The 15,924-nt window shown below is 50.2% G+C and overlaps 1 protein-coding gene across 2 annotated transcripts in view; it reads left to right on the top strand.

Moving 5' to 3' along the window:
- Nucleotides 1–15,924, top strand: part of ZNRF3 (zinc and ring finger 3) — a 69,023-nt gene that overhangs the window by 34,582 nt on the left and 18,517 nt on the right. Inside the window, exons 1-2 of one of the 2 annotated variants that reach the window (XM_084820188.1) lie at nt 34–5,383; nt 6,446–6,571. In XM_084820188.1, the coding sequence (XP_084676314.1) occupies nt 6,446–6,571 (126 nt within the window). In that variant the 5' untranslated portion in view covers nt 34–5,383. Of the gene's footprint in view, nt 1–33; nt 5,384–6,445; nt 6,572–15,924 lie in introns of those variants that run through there. The other variant, XM_084820187.1, reaches the window with a different exon arrangement.

The following is a 15,924-nucleotide window of genomic DNA, read 5'->3' as shown; positions in this document are numbered from 1 at the left end:
GGGATGGGTGAGCAGGACTTTCAGCAGTTGAGGGGGATAGTGGAATGGGGGCAGGGGAAGAATTCCATTCCAGAAGCAGCATGAAAATGCCTGCAGCTTCTTGCAAGGCAGGTTTGGCTTTTCTAGACACAGCCTTGATTTTTGTGTTGAGGGAGGGCCCATAGCTCCATGGCAGAGCCCCCCCCACCTGCATGTGGGAGTTGCCAGGCAGCATGTCCAGTTCGAAGGGTCAGGGTGTGGCCAGGAAAACCTTTGTTGCAGAGGCTGCTGCTAGTTTGAGTGGGCAAAACTGGGCTAGATGGACCAATGGGACAGAGAGGACCTGGGTTAAGGCAGCTTTTGATGTAATTCTGGTGTGTTGAAGGGCAGAGCATCTGTAGCCCTCCCTATGGAGAAACAATGAGAAGGGCTAATCCTTGAATTAGAGGCGAAGGTGTGCTGTAGAGAGGTGGGTGGTGCTGGGACGTAGAAAGTAGGGCCATTGGAGGATTCCATTGGCGGGGTGGAGCTCGATGGGCTTTTGTCGGCTCGGCCCCCCAGACTCCATTCCGCCTTCCACCAGCTGGCCTGACTTGGTGCGCAACAATTTGGAATTTCTGTAAATTATTTTGTGTGCGTAAAAAACCATTTGCACACATTATGGCTGCAAACTGCATAATTTGTGCGAATTGTGGCTGTAAATTATGCAAATTACAGCTATAATTTGCACAAATTATGCACATTTGTGCAAATTATGCCCAAGACCAAAAAAAGTGTTAAAAGTCCCCAGAACTTGGGAAAATCATACAACCCGGCTCCCAATGGCAAGCTGAGTCAGGCGTGCTGCAGAAGTCTGGGGACCCAAAAAAGGGCTGGAATTCCCAGCAACAGACATCCCTAGTTGAGAGTGGATTGGCAGGCAGAGTCTGGCCTCAAGAGGACACTTTTCCAGGCCCAGCTGGAAGCATTTCAAGTGTTTGGGAGGAGCCCAAGGGTCTGCGCCGACCAAGGTCATGGTCCTCCAAGTAGCTTTGCACCAGGATTACCAGCTTGCAGAGCAAGAGGGCCATCATTTCAGAGAGTAGTACAACTGCAAGTTCAGGGGCTGGCTAAGTTTTGGTAGGGTCATTAATCCTTCTGGAGGAGACATTGGCTAGTGCTAGTGGTGAACCATTCCTTTTTCCATAGGACTGAACTGGAGATTCCTGTCAAAAGCCAGCCATGGGCCCCCTCCCTAGTTGCCAAGGAAAACCAGCTTTGGGGGCTATACTCTAGACATACATGTGGTGCCCCCAAGTTGCCTGTGACTTAAGCCACAGGTAAAGTCTCCTACTGGGTCGTCAGATATGGCCAGCCGTGTATACCTGCACACCAACACTCCCAGTGGGGTGGAGGAAGAGCAGGAAGAAGGGGTCTGACTGAATGGGAAAGGCCTGGCAATTGGGCCACCTGCATGGCTGCGATGCATGCATGTTCATGCTTTCTCTCGTGCTCCCCAGTAGCGGTGGATCACACCAGGGAGATGTGGTTCCCACGCCGGTGGTGTGTGTGTGAAGGGACCTTAGATTCCTTCTCAAGCTTTTACTACACCATCAGTGTATTTCAGGCCATTTTCCTTTCAGCTAGTGCCAAGAATCCTTGGCTGTTATTTTATAGCGACCAGCAGTACTGTTCTGCCAGAACAGCCTGTGAATGTATCGTTTACACCTAACGCTCCTTCTCTCCTCTCTCATTGTATCTCTCTGTCTCTGTGTCTCTCTCTCCGACTCTCTCTCTATCTCTCACCGGTATAGGAAGACACAATAGTGCTGTGAGTTGTTTCTGTTAACGTCAGGACAACTCTCCTAAAGGAGGCATGCCTGAAGGAGAGCAAATATTGGTCATGTTTTCACTATTATAATATTTATTGGATGCATTTTGAAGGGGATGGAAGCCACAGCCTTCCTTCATGCTGTGGAATGCCTTTGGCCTTCGGAAGGTCGCTTTCTGGCATATCTCCAGCCTGGCTCATTGTGGGTCTAGTTCCAGCTGGGCTGCTCTTCAGGATGCGAGTGTGTTCTGGCCTGGACCCATCCATGGAAAACCCGGGTAATCCCTGCTGTCTGGGGCATGGAAAATTTGGGTGTTTGTGGTTTTGGTTCTCCGTGGATCCCTTACTAAGCTGAAATGAATGTGAAGGTTTAGCAAGCCAACTACCCGGTGATGCCCAGAAATTGTTGTGAAGGGGGAACCACCTGTCATGGGGTGGCTGTTACTTCTTCAGGGGCTCCCAAGCATCTCCTCCATGGGCTTGATATTGCAGCATTTCTTGAGAGGAAACATTCAAAAGTTGCCCGGGCACAAAGTACACAAATGGTTTTCTGCTAGTGAGATTATGTGCAATATGCTCTGCTGTGTTGTAGACTGCTTAGAGCCAAGCAAAATGGTGCCTGATAGGATGGTGTTGACTGCTGGGACCCCCAAACATGCCAAGGAGGGGGCAGAGCCTGGGCCTCCTGCAGGACAAGTTTCCTTAGGAGGTCACAGGAGCCCATGCATGGATCTGCAGTGCAGACCCAGTACACCTTGCTTTGTGTGTGTTTTCATTTCATTTTGCAGTGTGGGTGGATCGCAGCACTGGCATGCTCAAAAGTCAGAGCTCACAGTGGGGGTGAGGCTGGACAGCCACCTGTCAGGGATGCTCTGACTTGGATTCCTGCATTGAGCAGGGGGTTGGACTCGATGGCCTTATAGGCCCCTTCCAGCCCTACTATTCTATGATCCTATGATATGATTCTGTGATTCTATGACTTCCCATACCTCTATGAGGCCTTCTGGCCACAGAGGAGCCAAGGCCATGGTTCCAAAGCAAGTAGGGCGGGGCTTTCCCCCCCCCCCACTGAAGCAGTGTGGCTTTGAGTGAACATCCCCAGGATTGTCAGGTGGGTTGTCATCACAGCAGGGCAATTAATCTGTGTTACGCGATGTAACTCTTGTGAATGTGCACCCTCTAGGGACAGCATGGTAGGCCATAGCACTAAGAGCATTGATCTAAATCACCAAGAATAAAAGATGGCTATCAGACTTGTGTGGCTGGATTGGAGATAAAGATCATCCCAGCTGGATCTCTCCAAGGTGGGTCCACCTAGTCCAGCACCCTGTTCAGCCAGATGCTGCCAGGAAGCTCCAGGACACGAAAACAACCCCCTTGTGCTGTTGCGGTACCCCAGGAACTGGTGTTCCATGGAATATTGCCTCTGAATGTACACTGGTAATTGGTTAAAGAAAAGTGAGAATGGGAGTAAGTTGGAATACAAGAAGAACAGTGATAATTACCGTAGTAGTGGTTATTAAGGGTGATAACACAAGCATCGTTGCGGTGGTGAGTGGCATAACATGTAGTGTGACTTTTTAAAAAAATAACTTTTATCCTTTTCGAACCACAGGAAATGGAGTTGAGTCTCCTGATGTATTTGTCATATCGTTTTAAAAAGCCCTGAGGCCACAGGAGATCTACTGGATTGGAAACCTGCTCTGCAGGAGAGGAACACCTGTCTCTGTGCGGTTTGGATCAGCCCACCCAGTTGTCTCGAGAGCAGTAACCTGACTGGGCCAGCCAGATCTCCGGAGGACACGTGTTCCTTGGTGGGACGCCTGCTGGGGACTCCCGTGGGGCCGATCCATGGAGCGGAGTCTTGCTTGCAGATGGCAGTGTTTTCCTTTTAACAACTGGCCTACCTGTGTCAGTGGTGCTGCCGCCCTAAAGAAGAAGGGGTGTCTGTGATCTGCGGGCTTTTGCCCTGCACCTTGGTCTCTAAGCATAATTTTGGCTTCCTGCTACAGGAAAGCCAACGGGATCTGTTTGGGATTGGAAGAGTAGGCCGGTCGGCTGGGTTTGCACTGTGGACCAGAGGAGGACAAAAGAGAAGAGGAAGTCCCCCCCCCCCATTAATCATCAAGCCTTTTTCTTCTCCTGGATGAAGTTACAGAATGACTGAACACTGCCTTGCCTTGATTCATTGTGCTGCTGCTCTGTAACAGTAACCCACTCAAAGAAGTGCAGGCCTTTTTGAAGTTATTTTAAACCCTTGGGAGTGTGTGCAGATACTGTGACCTTGGATGAAAGCACCAGGCCCCCTTCAGTGCTGCTCCATCAGACGTATGGGAAGTCTGTATATTGCCCCCTGTATATTTCAAGGGGTTTTATACAGGATGCTTCCTCAAGACATGGCCTATATTTAAATGATGGATGGTTTACCTTTTACAAAGCAAATTGCTCCCTTTCTGTCTGGCTGTTCTAATATCATCAAGCATTTTCTATTAGCTTAGATAAATATTCTCACTGATCGTTTCCCCATTAAGGATACAAAGTGGCCATTATTGCCTTAGGGCCTGGATTAGGAGCAGTCTGCAAACTGAGTTTGGGAAGGGACCCCCCCCCACACACACACACACTTGCTGTATGTGGAGCATATGGAAATAAGCCCAGTGCACTCTGGGGCAAGGGGGGTGTTTAGGGCACGTGATTGGTGAATGCTGTTATGAGCTGAGAAACTGCGAGCAAGCAGGGATGTTGGGTCAGCTTGGTCCCAGATCTCCATGGGTTTCCTGTTTTTTAAACCGACCCATTGCACAGGCATGTCTGTTCTGCCCCCCTCCCATGGGCTCACTGAGAGCACTGGGTGGGGGGAGGCGCTTTCCCAGTTGGCCAAGCATGTTTCTCTTCTGATGACAAAAGGCAAGGTTGCTCCAGTGCTTCACAAGGTCTTTGGCTCTCTTACCTCTATCTGTGGCCCCGCAATTGTGTCTGATGCTTTGCTCTGTCATTTGGAGATGGGGAACAGGAATGCTGGACTGGCAGACCTTTGGTCTGGTCCATCCCAGGGGCTGTGCTGCTGTTCTTGTGCGGGCTGCTCTTCCTGACCCTTTGAGGTGGCTCTTAGGGGCTACTTGCACGCCCAGTGCAAGTCAGTGTCGTGGGGCAAGGCTGGACTCTGGCGCTGGCCTCAGCCTGATCAGCCCTGTTAGAGGCCCACCATCAAGGGGAGGCCGGCTGGCTATTTGACAGGATCCTAGGGAGTCCACATCCTTTGGGGCCCTGAGAAGACCCGGTGTGAGTGCATTCATCCCAAAATGAACCCAGAAAGTGATTCCATCATCTGGGAAAATGTAAAATTCTGCTTGGGGGTGGGGTAGGAAAGTGTCAAGAGAGCAGCCATGTAGGCTGCCTTCTGGTGCGGTGGAGAAGGCAAGCCAGAAGGAAAAGGAGCTTTGCCACCAAGGTTGAGCCTGAAGGAGTGCAGATTATGTGAAGGCTGTGTGCTGGGAGCTAACGTACCTTCTCATGGGAAATGAATCTGACTGTGAACAGGAGATGAGGGTAGTAACTCCTGTGTGACTTCACCACAATGCAAGTTGAAAGGAGGTAAGGAGGAGCCTGGGAATGCGGATGAGGGCAACATTGTCCTGCCGTCATGTCTCCTGTCCTTGGATACTGTGTGCATGGCTGGTTCAGTTACAAAAGGACCAGGGCTGTAAGGCGGAGGCAAGCAAAGACGAGTGAGCGTCCAGCTTCCTTTTGGGAAGTGAAAGTGATTATTAATGCTTTGCTTAGGAAAGAGGCAAATGAGCAGGAGGAAAGGGAAAGGGGTCAGGGACCAGCTTGCTTATTTTTTGAAGATGTGAATGAGGGTGCATCCAGCACTCGGCATGTTTAAAACCACACACACAACACTGAACCAGTGTTTGTAATTCATGGCCACAGGGTTTGTTAATGAATAGTGGGTTCAGTGGCACTAGAGAAGTTAATGGGATTGTGCTGTACCTGTGGCTGTTAGTTACCACAGAAGGTCTGGGCCTTCGCCACTTAGCCTTGCATGCCAGCCTGTTGGGAAGGAGGGAGGGAGGTCAGGCATCAAGGGGTTTCAGCACTGGCACTCCTGGTTACGTTTCTTAGCATTTGGGCTTCAGATGCTTTGTTCTGCAACTGCCCTGCATGCATGCAGGGACGCACAGAAGCTTGGGTGTTTTAGCATTATACAAGTATATTGTCTGTATAGAGAACAGCGTGTAGGTACTTTAAAAAGTGGAGGGGGGAGTTGCATCTTCCTCCAAAATGACGTGTGGTGGCGCCTGCCACAGCACATCCTGTGTGCCAGTAGGTGTGGCTGTTCTGACAGAAAGTGGGCAGTCTTGGTGATAAACCGTAGCGTGGGAGGAGCATTGCACCTAGCCCTGCTCACTTAACAAGGGTATGTGCAATCTTATGTTTTCTGTTTGGCACAGCATTGAAGGGAGCAGTTGTGAAACCTGCATGGAGTGCTGCCGCAGCTGCTGCTGTGGTGTTCAGAGAGCAAAGAGGTTCCTTAAGAGAGGGGTGTTCTGCGAAATAGTGTGTATATGGGGGTGTCAACCTCAACTGCATTTGGTGTTCTCACTGAGCACTGGCTTGTCTGCCTCACAGAAGCTCCTCCTTTTTTCCTCCTAGATGCATCCTTTGGGGCTCTGCAATAGCAATGATGAAGAGGATTTGTATGAATATGGCTGGGTTGGAGTGGTGAAGCTGGAGCAGCCGGACCTGGAACCCAAGCCCTGCCTGACTGTTCTGGGGAAGGTAAGGAGACGGTCCCTCACATGGAGCAATGGGGTGGTGGTGTCTGTTGCAGCTCTGCCTGCTTTGAACTCATGATCTTGAAGTTAACCTGCATGCCTCAGTTTGCCCTTGCTGTGTAATGGGTTCCTGCTGTGGAGCAGACCCCATGGTTCCACCCACAATGGCTCCTTGGTTTAGCTGTCCTGCCATCTGCCCAGCCAGCCCCAGTGGGCAGCAGGCACCACTACGGACAACGTCCTTTATCCTGGAAAGTGGATTTACCCAAAGAGGAGCTTGGAACAGATGGACCCTTATGGACATGGGATAAAGCAGCACCTTAGTCTGTGCAGATGCTGGACTGAGAGCTGTAGGGAGGCCAGATTCATCTACTTGAAGACCTCCAGCGACAGACAGCCCACTGCCTCCCCAGGCAGCTGGTTCTGTGGTCTCACTGCTCAGACTGCTGGGAAGTTTGTTGTGATGTTCGACTGAAATCTGTCTTCCTGTAACTGAAGCCCATTATTTCGTCTCCTACAGTCATGGATGATAGAGCACAGGTTGCGGTCCCCTTTGGTGGGACAGCCCTTCAGGGACTTGAAAAGTGCTATCATTTCCCCCTCAGTCTTCTCTTCTCAAGGCTCACCAAAGTTCGTAGAAGAAGGATTGAAGGAAAAGGACTTGGAAAGCATTTTATGCACTCCCTTACCAGGCAGCTGAGTCATGCTGAAGATTCCTAAGCAAAGCCTTCATCCTGGCCCATCTTGGAGAGAGCCCTTTCCAGGCCCTGTGCAGAACGGCCGCTGTCTGCTTTCTGAGCGAGACATCCTCCCTTGGAGTGGGCACTCGCATATCTCTCTCTCGGTAAAGATGGAAAGGGCTGCTGGAGGCTGCTTAGACCCTCTCTCGGTTGTGGACTTGTGAGTTGGCTGAGAGGGGCAGCTGCATGGTTGACCTGGACGGGCGGTGGTGGTGGCAGCAGCAGTGCTGCCTCCCTGCACCAGCTACCCAAGCAAGCTCCTGGCCCCTATGAAAAGCAGGAGCTGGTGGAGAAGGGGGGCAGGTTTCGTGGCCATCTCGGCTTTAGTGCTCCATCGATACTGGTGCTTCAGGTGCTGCTGTAGGCCAAACAGGAGAGACCTTCTGAGCAGAGCTGAATTGCGACGGGGAAAGAAGACCGAAGCGGGGGGGGAGGAGTGCTGTAGCGGGAGGCCTCCGAATGTGGCTGGAATTGCCTGTGAGGGAGCCAGTCTGTCTCTGCTGCCAAGCAAATTGTGTTCTCCCTGTCTTAACTCCATCTCTTTGGGGTGGCAGGGGGGATTGTTTTGAACTTCAGTGGCTGCTGCTCCTTGGTTCTCAGACTGGAAACCCACTGAGCCCGTTTCCATGGTCACTGGGGAGTGCTTAGCGCCGGCTGCTTCAAAGAGAGCCCCCCCCCATGTTGGGAGGAAAAGGAACGGAGCTGTTGGCTTTGTTTTCCTGTTAGTCTTCAGATGCTTCCACGGGAGTTAGTTCCTCCAGAGTTGTTGCCCGTCTCCGTGTGTTGCTCCACATCAGGCTCTGCCTGTTGGATTTGGCAAGAGGAATGGGAGAGCTTGCCAGAGCCCCTCCACAGACTGACGGGGGAGGTGATGGCTTCTGGGATGTTTAGCAGGGGCGCTTTTGAAATGCTCCCCATCCAAATTTCTTGCCGGATTTTGGGGTTCTGAATGACCTGATCCTCTTCTGCTTTGGCAAGACTCCACCATTCTTCTATCTTCCGCTTCCAGCGTTTGTTCAGTCCATTGCACATGCTCAGTTTGCTGCTCTTGTCAGGTTGTGTCTCCCCTCTTACAAGGTACTGATGTGCATGAACACACATGTGCACATTGATTATGAAATTGCTGAAAAGAGGATCCTGATGTGGTGCCACAGCCACATTTGCTTTTCCTCTTGTTCTGTGTGTTAATCAGTGCATGCTTGTGCTCTGAATTTTCTAGGAGCTCTTGGGCTAATAGAAAAATCGCACCATAACGTTTTCCAGAGGGGTGACTGTGTAAGCCGAGGAAGGGAGCCCAGAGCCCAGATTCAAAGGTGCCATGAGCCGCACGTGCCCTGCAGGCCAGCTGTTCATCACCACTGCTCCACATTATGCCTTATATAATTGGACTCCCCAAAGCTTTTGACGAAGTCCCTCATCAAAGGCTGCCGAGTAAACCTAGCTGTGGGGAGATAAGAGGACAAATGTACTGGTAAAAGAACAGGAAGCAGAGCGAAGCAGAAAACAGACAGTTTTCACAACGGAGAGACGTAAGAAGTGGGCTCCCCAAAGATTTTTTGTTGGAACTGGTTCCATTTAACTTGTCCATAAGTTATCTGGACTCAGTGAAATGTCCCAGTTTGTGGATGACACCAAATTATTCAGTATGTTGGAAAACCAAGCAGATGCAAAGAGCTCCAGAAGAATCTCTCCAGACTGGGTGACAAGTGGGTTCGGTGCAAGTAAGTGTGTACAGAGCTGCACATCAGGGCAAGCAATAGTCACTGATGGGGTGTCTGAACTGGTAGTGACTCGCCAGGAAAGAGCTTGGGACTGGCTTGGGTTGCACCGTGAACATGTCAAGGGACTGGAAAAGGCACGTTTCATGTTAGGAATTATTCAGAAAAGGACTGAAAACAAAGCTCCAAGAATCGTAATACTTGTATGTAGAATGTATTGTGTGGCCACCTGTGGACACCCATGTAATTGTGGTTTTATCAACTTTGAAAGGATATTGTTACAACTGGAAATAGACTGGGGCATGGTGCACCTTCTCTATAAGGATGTGGGGAGTTTTAATTTGGAAAAAAGGTGATAAAAGTGAGATATACAAAATAAAGCATGTTATTGAAAGAGTGAAGAAAGCGGAAATTGAGACTTTTTCTCCCTTTCTCCAAGGGTGGGTGCAAAGGGTGGTGGGGAAAAGGCACCAGGGCTCCCGCAGGCCCAGACAAATGGGCATCAGACAGCCCTTCTGGTCTTGGGGCACCTGGGCTGGAACGTAGCACCCAGCTCTCCCTCCAAAAGGAGACTGCGGAGCTGGGAAGGTGCAGGAAAGGGCAGCCAGTGTGACGAAGGGGCTGGAGCAAGGAAAGGTTACAGCGACTGGGGCTTCTTCGCCTAGAAAAAGGGCCAGCAAGTAGGACATGATAGAGGTGCGTCAGATTATAGATGGTGTGGAGAAAGTGGAGAGGGGGGCGTTTTTCTCATAATACTAGAACCCAGCGGAGCCTTCCCATGAAGCATATGAGTCGGAGAGTCAGGACAGACAAAAGGAAGCCCTTCTCCACACAGCACAGACTTAAACTGTGGAATTCGCTACCATGAGGTGTCGTGATGGCCACTTGGGTGGCCGTAAAGGGGAATTAGGCAGATTCACGGAGGAGAAGCCTGTCAGTGGCTACCGTCCTGATGGCGGAACGCCACCGCCAGCGTCAGCAGGGCTAGGTGCACCATTTGCTGGGGTACGTGAGCAGGAGGGTGCTCCGGCGCGCACGTCCTGCTCGGGGACTCCCTGCTGGGGCGTCTGGCCGGGCACTGCGGCAGTGGCACAGCGGACGAGGGCGGCCCGTGGCCTGAGCCAGCGTGGGGCTCTTCTGGTATCGTTTAACTTTTTCCTTCCTGCTCATAAGTCTGGAACCGTCCACAGCTCTGTATAGTGAAGTTGATGGGTAGCACATGCCAGACAGACCAGAGAAAGTTCTTTCTCATGCAATGAGCTTGCGGAACTGGCTGCCACAAGATTTGGCGATGGCCATAGAAGGGGCTTAGTCAGATTCATTGCAGGGGAAACAAAGTCTGTCAGTGGCTCTTAGAGGCTGTGGGGAGCCTCTGGGTTCAAAGGCAGCTACCAGTTGCTGGTGTGCGGGGGAGGGATGCTCTTCCTGCCCTCTGCTTGGGCGTCCCATTGGGACACGTGGGTGGGCACTGTTAGAAACAGGATGCTCGATTAGGTGGGCCGGCTGGGTTCTTACATTCTCACCCGGTTGCTGTCGTATAGTGCAGTACCCTGGGAATGCCCCCTTCCCTCTGGCACGTCTCCCGTGGGAGAGCCCCCTTATCCGATGGCAGCTTCCCTTGCTTCGGGGGCTGGTCTGGCCCACTCTGCCTAGCAGGGAGCTCCTCTCCGATGCCGAGTTTCCAGCCCAGGGATGGGGAACCGCTTTTGGCCCGAGGGCCTCTGCATTTTCAGCGCTCACAGCCCTTGGCTGTGACTGCTGATGGACTCCCTGCAAATGGGTTTGATGAAAGCTGCACAAGGGGCAACCCCCCCCCCCATATTTGACCCTAAGAAGCAAAGTGAGTGAAAATATTTGGAAATGCTGAAGCAGTTGCTCTCCTTTTGCCAGGATGCTCATGCATGAAGGTAACCCTCATATATTATGAGTTACAACTTGCAAAGCACATGTGACTGTCCTGTCCTGTGTGTAGAAGTTGATCTCTCCAACTTGCGTCAGACAGATGCCATCCAGAGCTCTCCTGGAGATGCCAAGCCTTCCCATGGGAGAAGCGGAGGATTGAAGGCTGGCTCAAAAGCCTGCAGTGTGAGGGTTACAACCGCCACGGATACCCTTGTGCTGCCTGCGTGGTTGTAAGGGATTTGATAAGCCTGCCGGGCTGTTCATTGGCAGTGGTTAACCTCTTGTAAGTTAGAACTCCTGTTGCCAGCCCTGGGCTGCAACCACCAGCACCACAGTGTTAATGGCGAGGAGCCAGGCCTGGTAAAGGAGCCGCACTGCAGGCACAGCGTAGTTGCTGGCAGAGGTGCAGGAGCCCAGCACAAAACACGGACAACTCCACGAGGACCCAGCGCTATAATTCCCCAGGGGAGAAACTGGGCCCTGTGTACCCTCTTATCTTGCTGTTCCTCTGGCTGGCTGCAAAACTAGGCCAGTGAGAACAATCTGCAGGCAGTTTGCCTCTCCGTAACCAGAAATGTTTGGCTCTGAGGAGCTTGCCTGAAGGAGCCGACCTGCTGGGAGACGTTCTCAAGCAACGGCTTGAGTCTAAGTTGTCCTGCTGTGGAATGGCTCTTTGGCAAATGGAGACCCCTAATTAGAGGTGGAAGGGTTTCTGTTTCTGTTTTTCTTTAATCCCTACCCTGAGGCCTCTGCAGTACAGCTCTGTCTCTGCTTGTGTGGAAAGAAGCTTCCCATTCTGCTTTGTAATAAGAACTCTTCTGGAATGAATCTACACGCTAACATGGGATCTGGGATGGCTTGACCTGCTGCAATATACATCCAGGGAGCAGCAACTCTGCATGAACCCCTGAAAGCCAGGACTGACCCATAGCAGGATCCCCAGATGGTGGCTCAGGGAAAGCCATTTCCCAAGAAACCCATCTGAGGGAGTCCACAGTTACTTCCACGCAGAGAGGCTGTGTATGGTGTGTTGCTGGATGTGGGCTGGGGTGGGGGAGAGAATGGAACTGGGCTTAGGATGCCACTGCTGAGGTGAGGGGTGGCGGGGTTGATGGGCGGAGGCTCCCCTTTTGCTAACAGACTGCTTGTTTATGGTAAGTCATGTGCAGTCCTTGATGTGCAGGCTTCTCTTTGGCTTTTCATCCCACGTAAGGTCTTGGTCCATTCCCCCCCCCCCCATATAGCTCTCAAAGTTGCCGGCTTTGGTGGGAGAATGTTGCTTGGAGCACCACAGTCAGCAAAACAGAAGTTCTTCTGCTTGATGGAACATTGGAAGCAAAATGAAAATCCAAGGCTGGAGGGAGGAAAAAGTCCCAGTTGGAGAGAAGTAATGCATGAAAATCTGCTGGAGTCAGTCCAAGGGATGCCTTTGAAAAAGAAACAAGAACATCAGTATTGTACTTAGTTAGTGGCCTTGAGGATAGGAGGCAAGTAGTAGCAGAATGATGCATGTTGGGATTGATGCCAAGTGGCCAGGGCACCGGGAACCCAGAGTCGGGTCAGGATTTTATGGAGCAAAGGAAGCAGAATGAACAGCTTGGCCTTCAGCACAGAAGGCCCTGGTCACTCTTTTTCCTTTTTTACTGAGGAAGGGTGATCATGCCTGAGATCCCAGACTGAACAGAATGATACCCAATTCTGTGGGGAGGATCAGTCACTCCAGAAGAACATAGGAGCCCTGATGTTGGATCAGACCAAGGTCTGTCTAGTCCAGCATTCTGTTCAAACAGTGGCAAACCAGCTGCCCCAATGGGAAACTGACAAGCACAACGTGAGTGGAATGGCACCCTCCTGCCCATGTTCCCCAGCAACTGGTGTACATAAGCATGCTGCCTACGATCCTGGAGGTAGCATAGAGCCATCAGGACTCATAGAATCATAGAATAGCAGGGCTGGAAGGGGCCTACAAGACCATCAAGTCCAGCCCCTTGCTCAATGCAGGAATCCAAGTCAGAGCATCCCGGACAGATGGCTGTCCAGCCTCGTCTTGAATGCCTCCAGTGTGGGAGAGCCCGCCTCCTCTCTAAGTAATTGGTTCCATTATTGTATTGCTCTAACAATCAGGAGGTTTTCCCTGATGTTCAGCTGGAATCTGGCTTCCTGTCACTTGTGCCCATTATTCCGTGTCCCGCACTCTGGGATGATGGAGAAGAGATCCTGGCCTTCCTCTCTGGGACAACCTTTCAAGTACTTGAAGAGCGCTATCATATCTCCCCTCAGTCTTCTCTTCTCAAGGCTAAACATGCCCAGTTCTTTCAGTCTCTCTTCATAGGGCTTTGTTTCCAGTCCCCTGATCATCTTTGCTGCCCTCCTCTGAACCCTCTCCAGCTTGTCTGCATCCTTCTTAAAGTGTGGCACCCAGAACTGGACACAGTACTCCAGATGAAGCCTAACCAGTGCCGAGTAGAGGGGAACTAGTATTTGATGTGATTTGGAAGCTATACTTCTATTAATGCAGTCCAAAAGAGCATTTGCCTTTTTTGCAGCCACATCACATTGTTGGCTCATGTTCAGCTTGTGATCTACAACAATTCCAAGATCCTTCTCGCTTGTAGTGTTGTTGAGCCACGTATCCCCCATCTTGTAACTTTGCAGTTGGTTTCTTTCTCCTCGGTGCAGAACTTGGCATTTATCCCTATTAAATCTCATTCTGTTGTTTTCTGCCCAGCGCTCCACCTATGAAGATCACTTTGAATTCTGTTTCTGTCTTCCAGGATATTAGCTGTCCCACCCAATTTTGTGTCATCTGCAAATCTGATAAGCATTCCCTGCACCTCCTCACCCAAGTCATTAATAAAATGTTGACAAGCATCTGGAGTCTAGTAGCCATGGACAGTCTTCTCCTCCAGAAATTTGTCTAACCCCCCTTTAAAGCCATCACTACATCTTGTGGAAGCAAATTCCATAGTTTGACTCTGCACTGTGTGAGGAAGCCCTTCCTTTTATCTGTCCTGAAGCTCCTACCAGTCAGCTTCATGGGAAGACCCCGCTGGGTTTTAGTATTATGAGAGGGAGAAAAATGTTTCCCTCTCCACTTTCTTCACACCACACATAATTTTGTACCCCTCTATCATGTCTCCCCTCACTTGCCTTTTTTCTCAATTGAAACAGCCCCAGCTGTTTCCTCATAGGAGAGGAGCTCCAAATACCCATTAGCTCACTGGAGAGTGGCCTTGGAAATCATTGTCTGCTTCAGCCAGTGCAGTCTTCAGCTGCTCAAGCATGTCTTCCTTTGGCCTGTCCACCCAACCTGTCTCCCTGCCTGCTTCCTAAGCTGCTTACACACAGCCCCATCTTTAATATTTTGGAGACAGCCATTAAACTGAACAAATCATAGAGTTAGAATGGACCCTGGAAGTCAATGAGTCTTAACTCTCTACTGAGTGCGGGATCTTCCATGCAGGACGCATCCATGGCATCCCTGACAAATGCCTGTCCAGCGTCTGCTTCAAAGGTGATAGGGCAACCAAAATGATCAAGAGGCTGGAACAACTACCATCAAGTTATTTGAGGGCTTTAGTTTAGAGGAAAGGCAAGTAAAGGCCCTGATGAAAGTAAAAATTCTGCAAGAGTTTTTCTTTTCTCTCACGTAATATTAGAACCCAGTCGGGTCATCCAGTGAAGCTAAATAGTAGGAGATTCAGGACTGACAAAAGGAAGGACTTCCTCACACACTGCATTCACCACTGCAGAAGTGATTGCTGCCATCTTGGGCGGATCACAGATGATGGGGCTCTCGATGGCCCTTCGTCATGCTGGCTTCTCGTTACTCCAGCATTAGAGGCGGTGTGCCTGTGTTCACCAGCTGCTGGGGAACTCAAGCAGGAGGGTGCTTGTGGGCCTGTGGATGGCACCATGGAAGCAGAATTCTGGACTAGGTAGGTCTTCAGTCTGATCTAGCAGGGCTGCTCTTTAAGACAGAGGTTCTGAGAGTGTATCGGCAAGTTCCTTGTAGTACCCTTGGATGCAATCATCTGGCCCATTCATTTAAGGTAACTAGATATTCCCTAACCAACTCCGTACCTATCCTGAAGAGCAGTCCTGATCTCTTTAAGCAGTCACATTTCTAAAGTGAGGTTGTATGCAGTTCCTCTTTTGGGAGAAGATGGAGACAAAACAGGAGCTGAGCCGTTCCTCCACCAGTTAACATTTCCCCATCCTTAGTACGCCGTAGCCAACCATTTCCTTCCTCTTGTTTCAGGTATACCTGAAACAGTTGCTTTCTTCGCTCTTGGCATAGCTCATCCTGAACTTTAGCTTTCCTGACCCTGGCCCTACAGGTCTGGGCTACTCGTCCTTAATGATCTGTCCTGCCCTCCTTCCATTTCTTAGGCAGCCCCTTTTTTACTTTCAGCTCCTTACTCAGCTTCTTGTGTAGCCATGCTGGCTCTTTGAGTTATCTCCCATTTTTCTTTCTCATTGGAATTGTTGATGCCTTTAGTAACACCTTTGGGAGCATGCACCCATTTTGGACTCTTTTCACATGAGTGTATCAAGCCATGGAACCTCACCTAGCACTTATCTGAACTTAATAAAATCCACTTTGTAAAATATCCAGTGTACGTGTTTGACTAGGTTAACGGTTGGCTTTCCACAAGAACATAAGTTCCAGCATTATATTAACTTTAAATTTGCATTTTTAATTGGTTCATGTCTCTGAATTTTACTGTATTTACGATTAGAAAATAGGTTTTCTATTTTATATTGTAATGATTCCCTGTTTTTTGTGTGTGTATACTGCCCTGAAATCCTCTTTGGGATGAAGGCGAGGTCTGTACATGTTTAGATGCAAAATTACATTTTTAAATACCTTCAAAGTTGCCGCTACCTTAATCTCATTGACCACCTTTTCACTATTAGTTAAGATTAAGTCAAGGAGAGCTGATCCCACTCCTTCCGTCCTCCCTCCTTCCCTCCACTTTCTGAAAGAGGAATTT

The sequence above is a fragment of the Heloderma suspectum genome, chromosome 13, assembly GCF_057233095.1.
Source record: "Heloderma suspectum isolate Gila_16-S chromosome 13, 16-S_ref, whole genome shotgun sequence".
Taxonomy (NCBI): domain Eukaryota; kingdom Metazoa; phylum Chordata; class Lepidosauria; order Squamata; family Helodermatidae; genus Heloderma; species Heloderma suspectum.
This window is presented reverse-complemented; position numbering and strand designations above follow the sequence as displayed.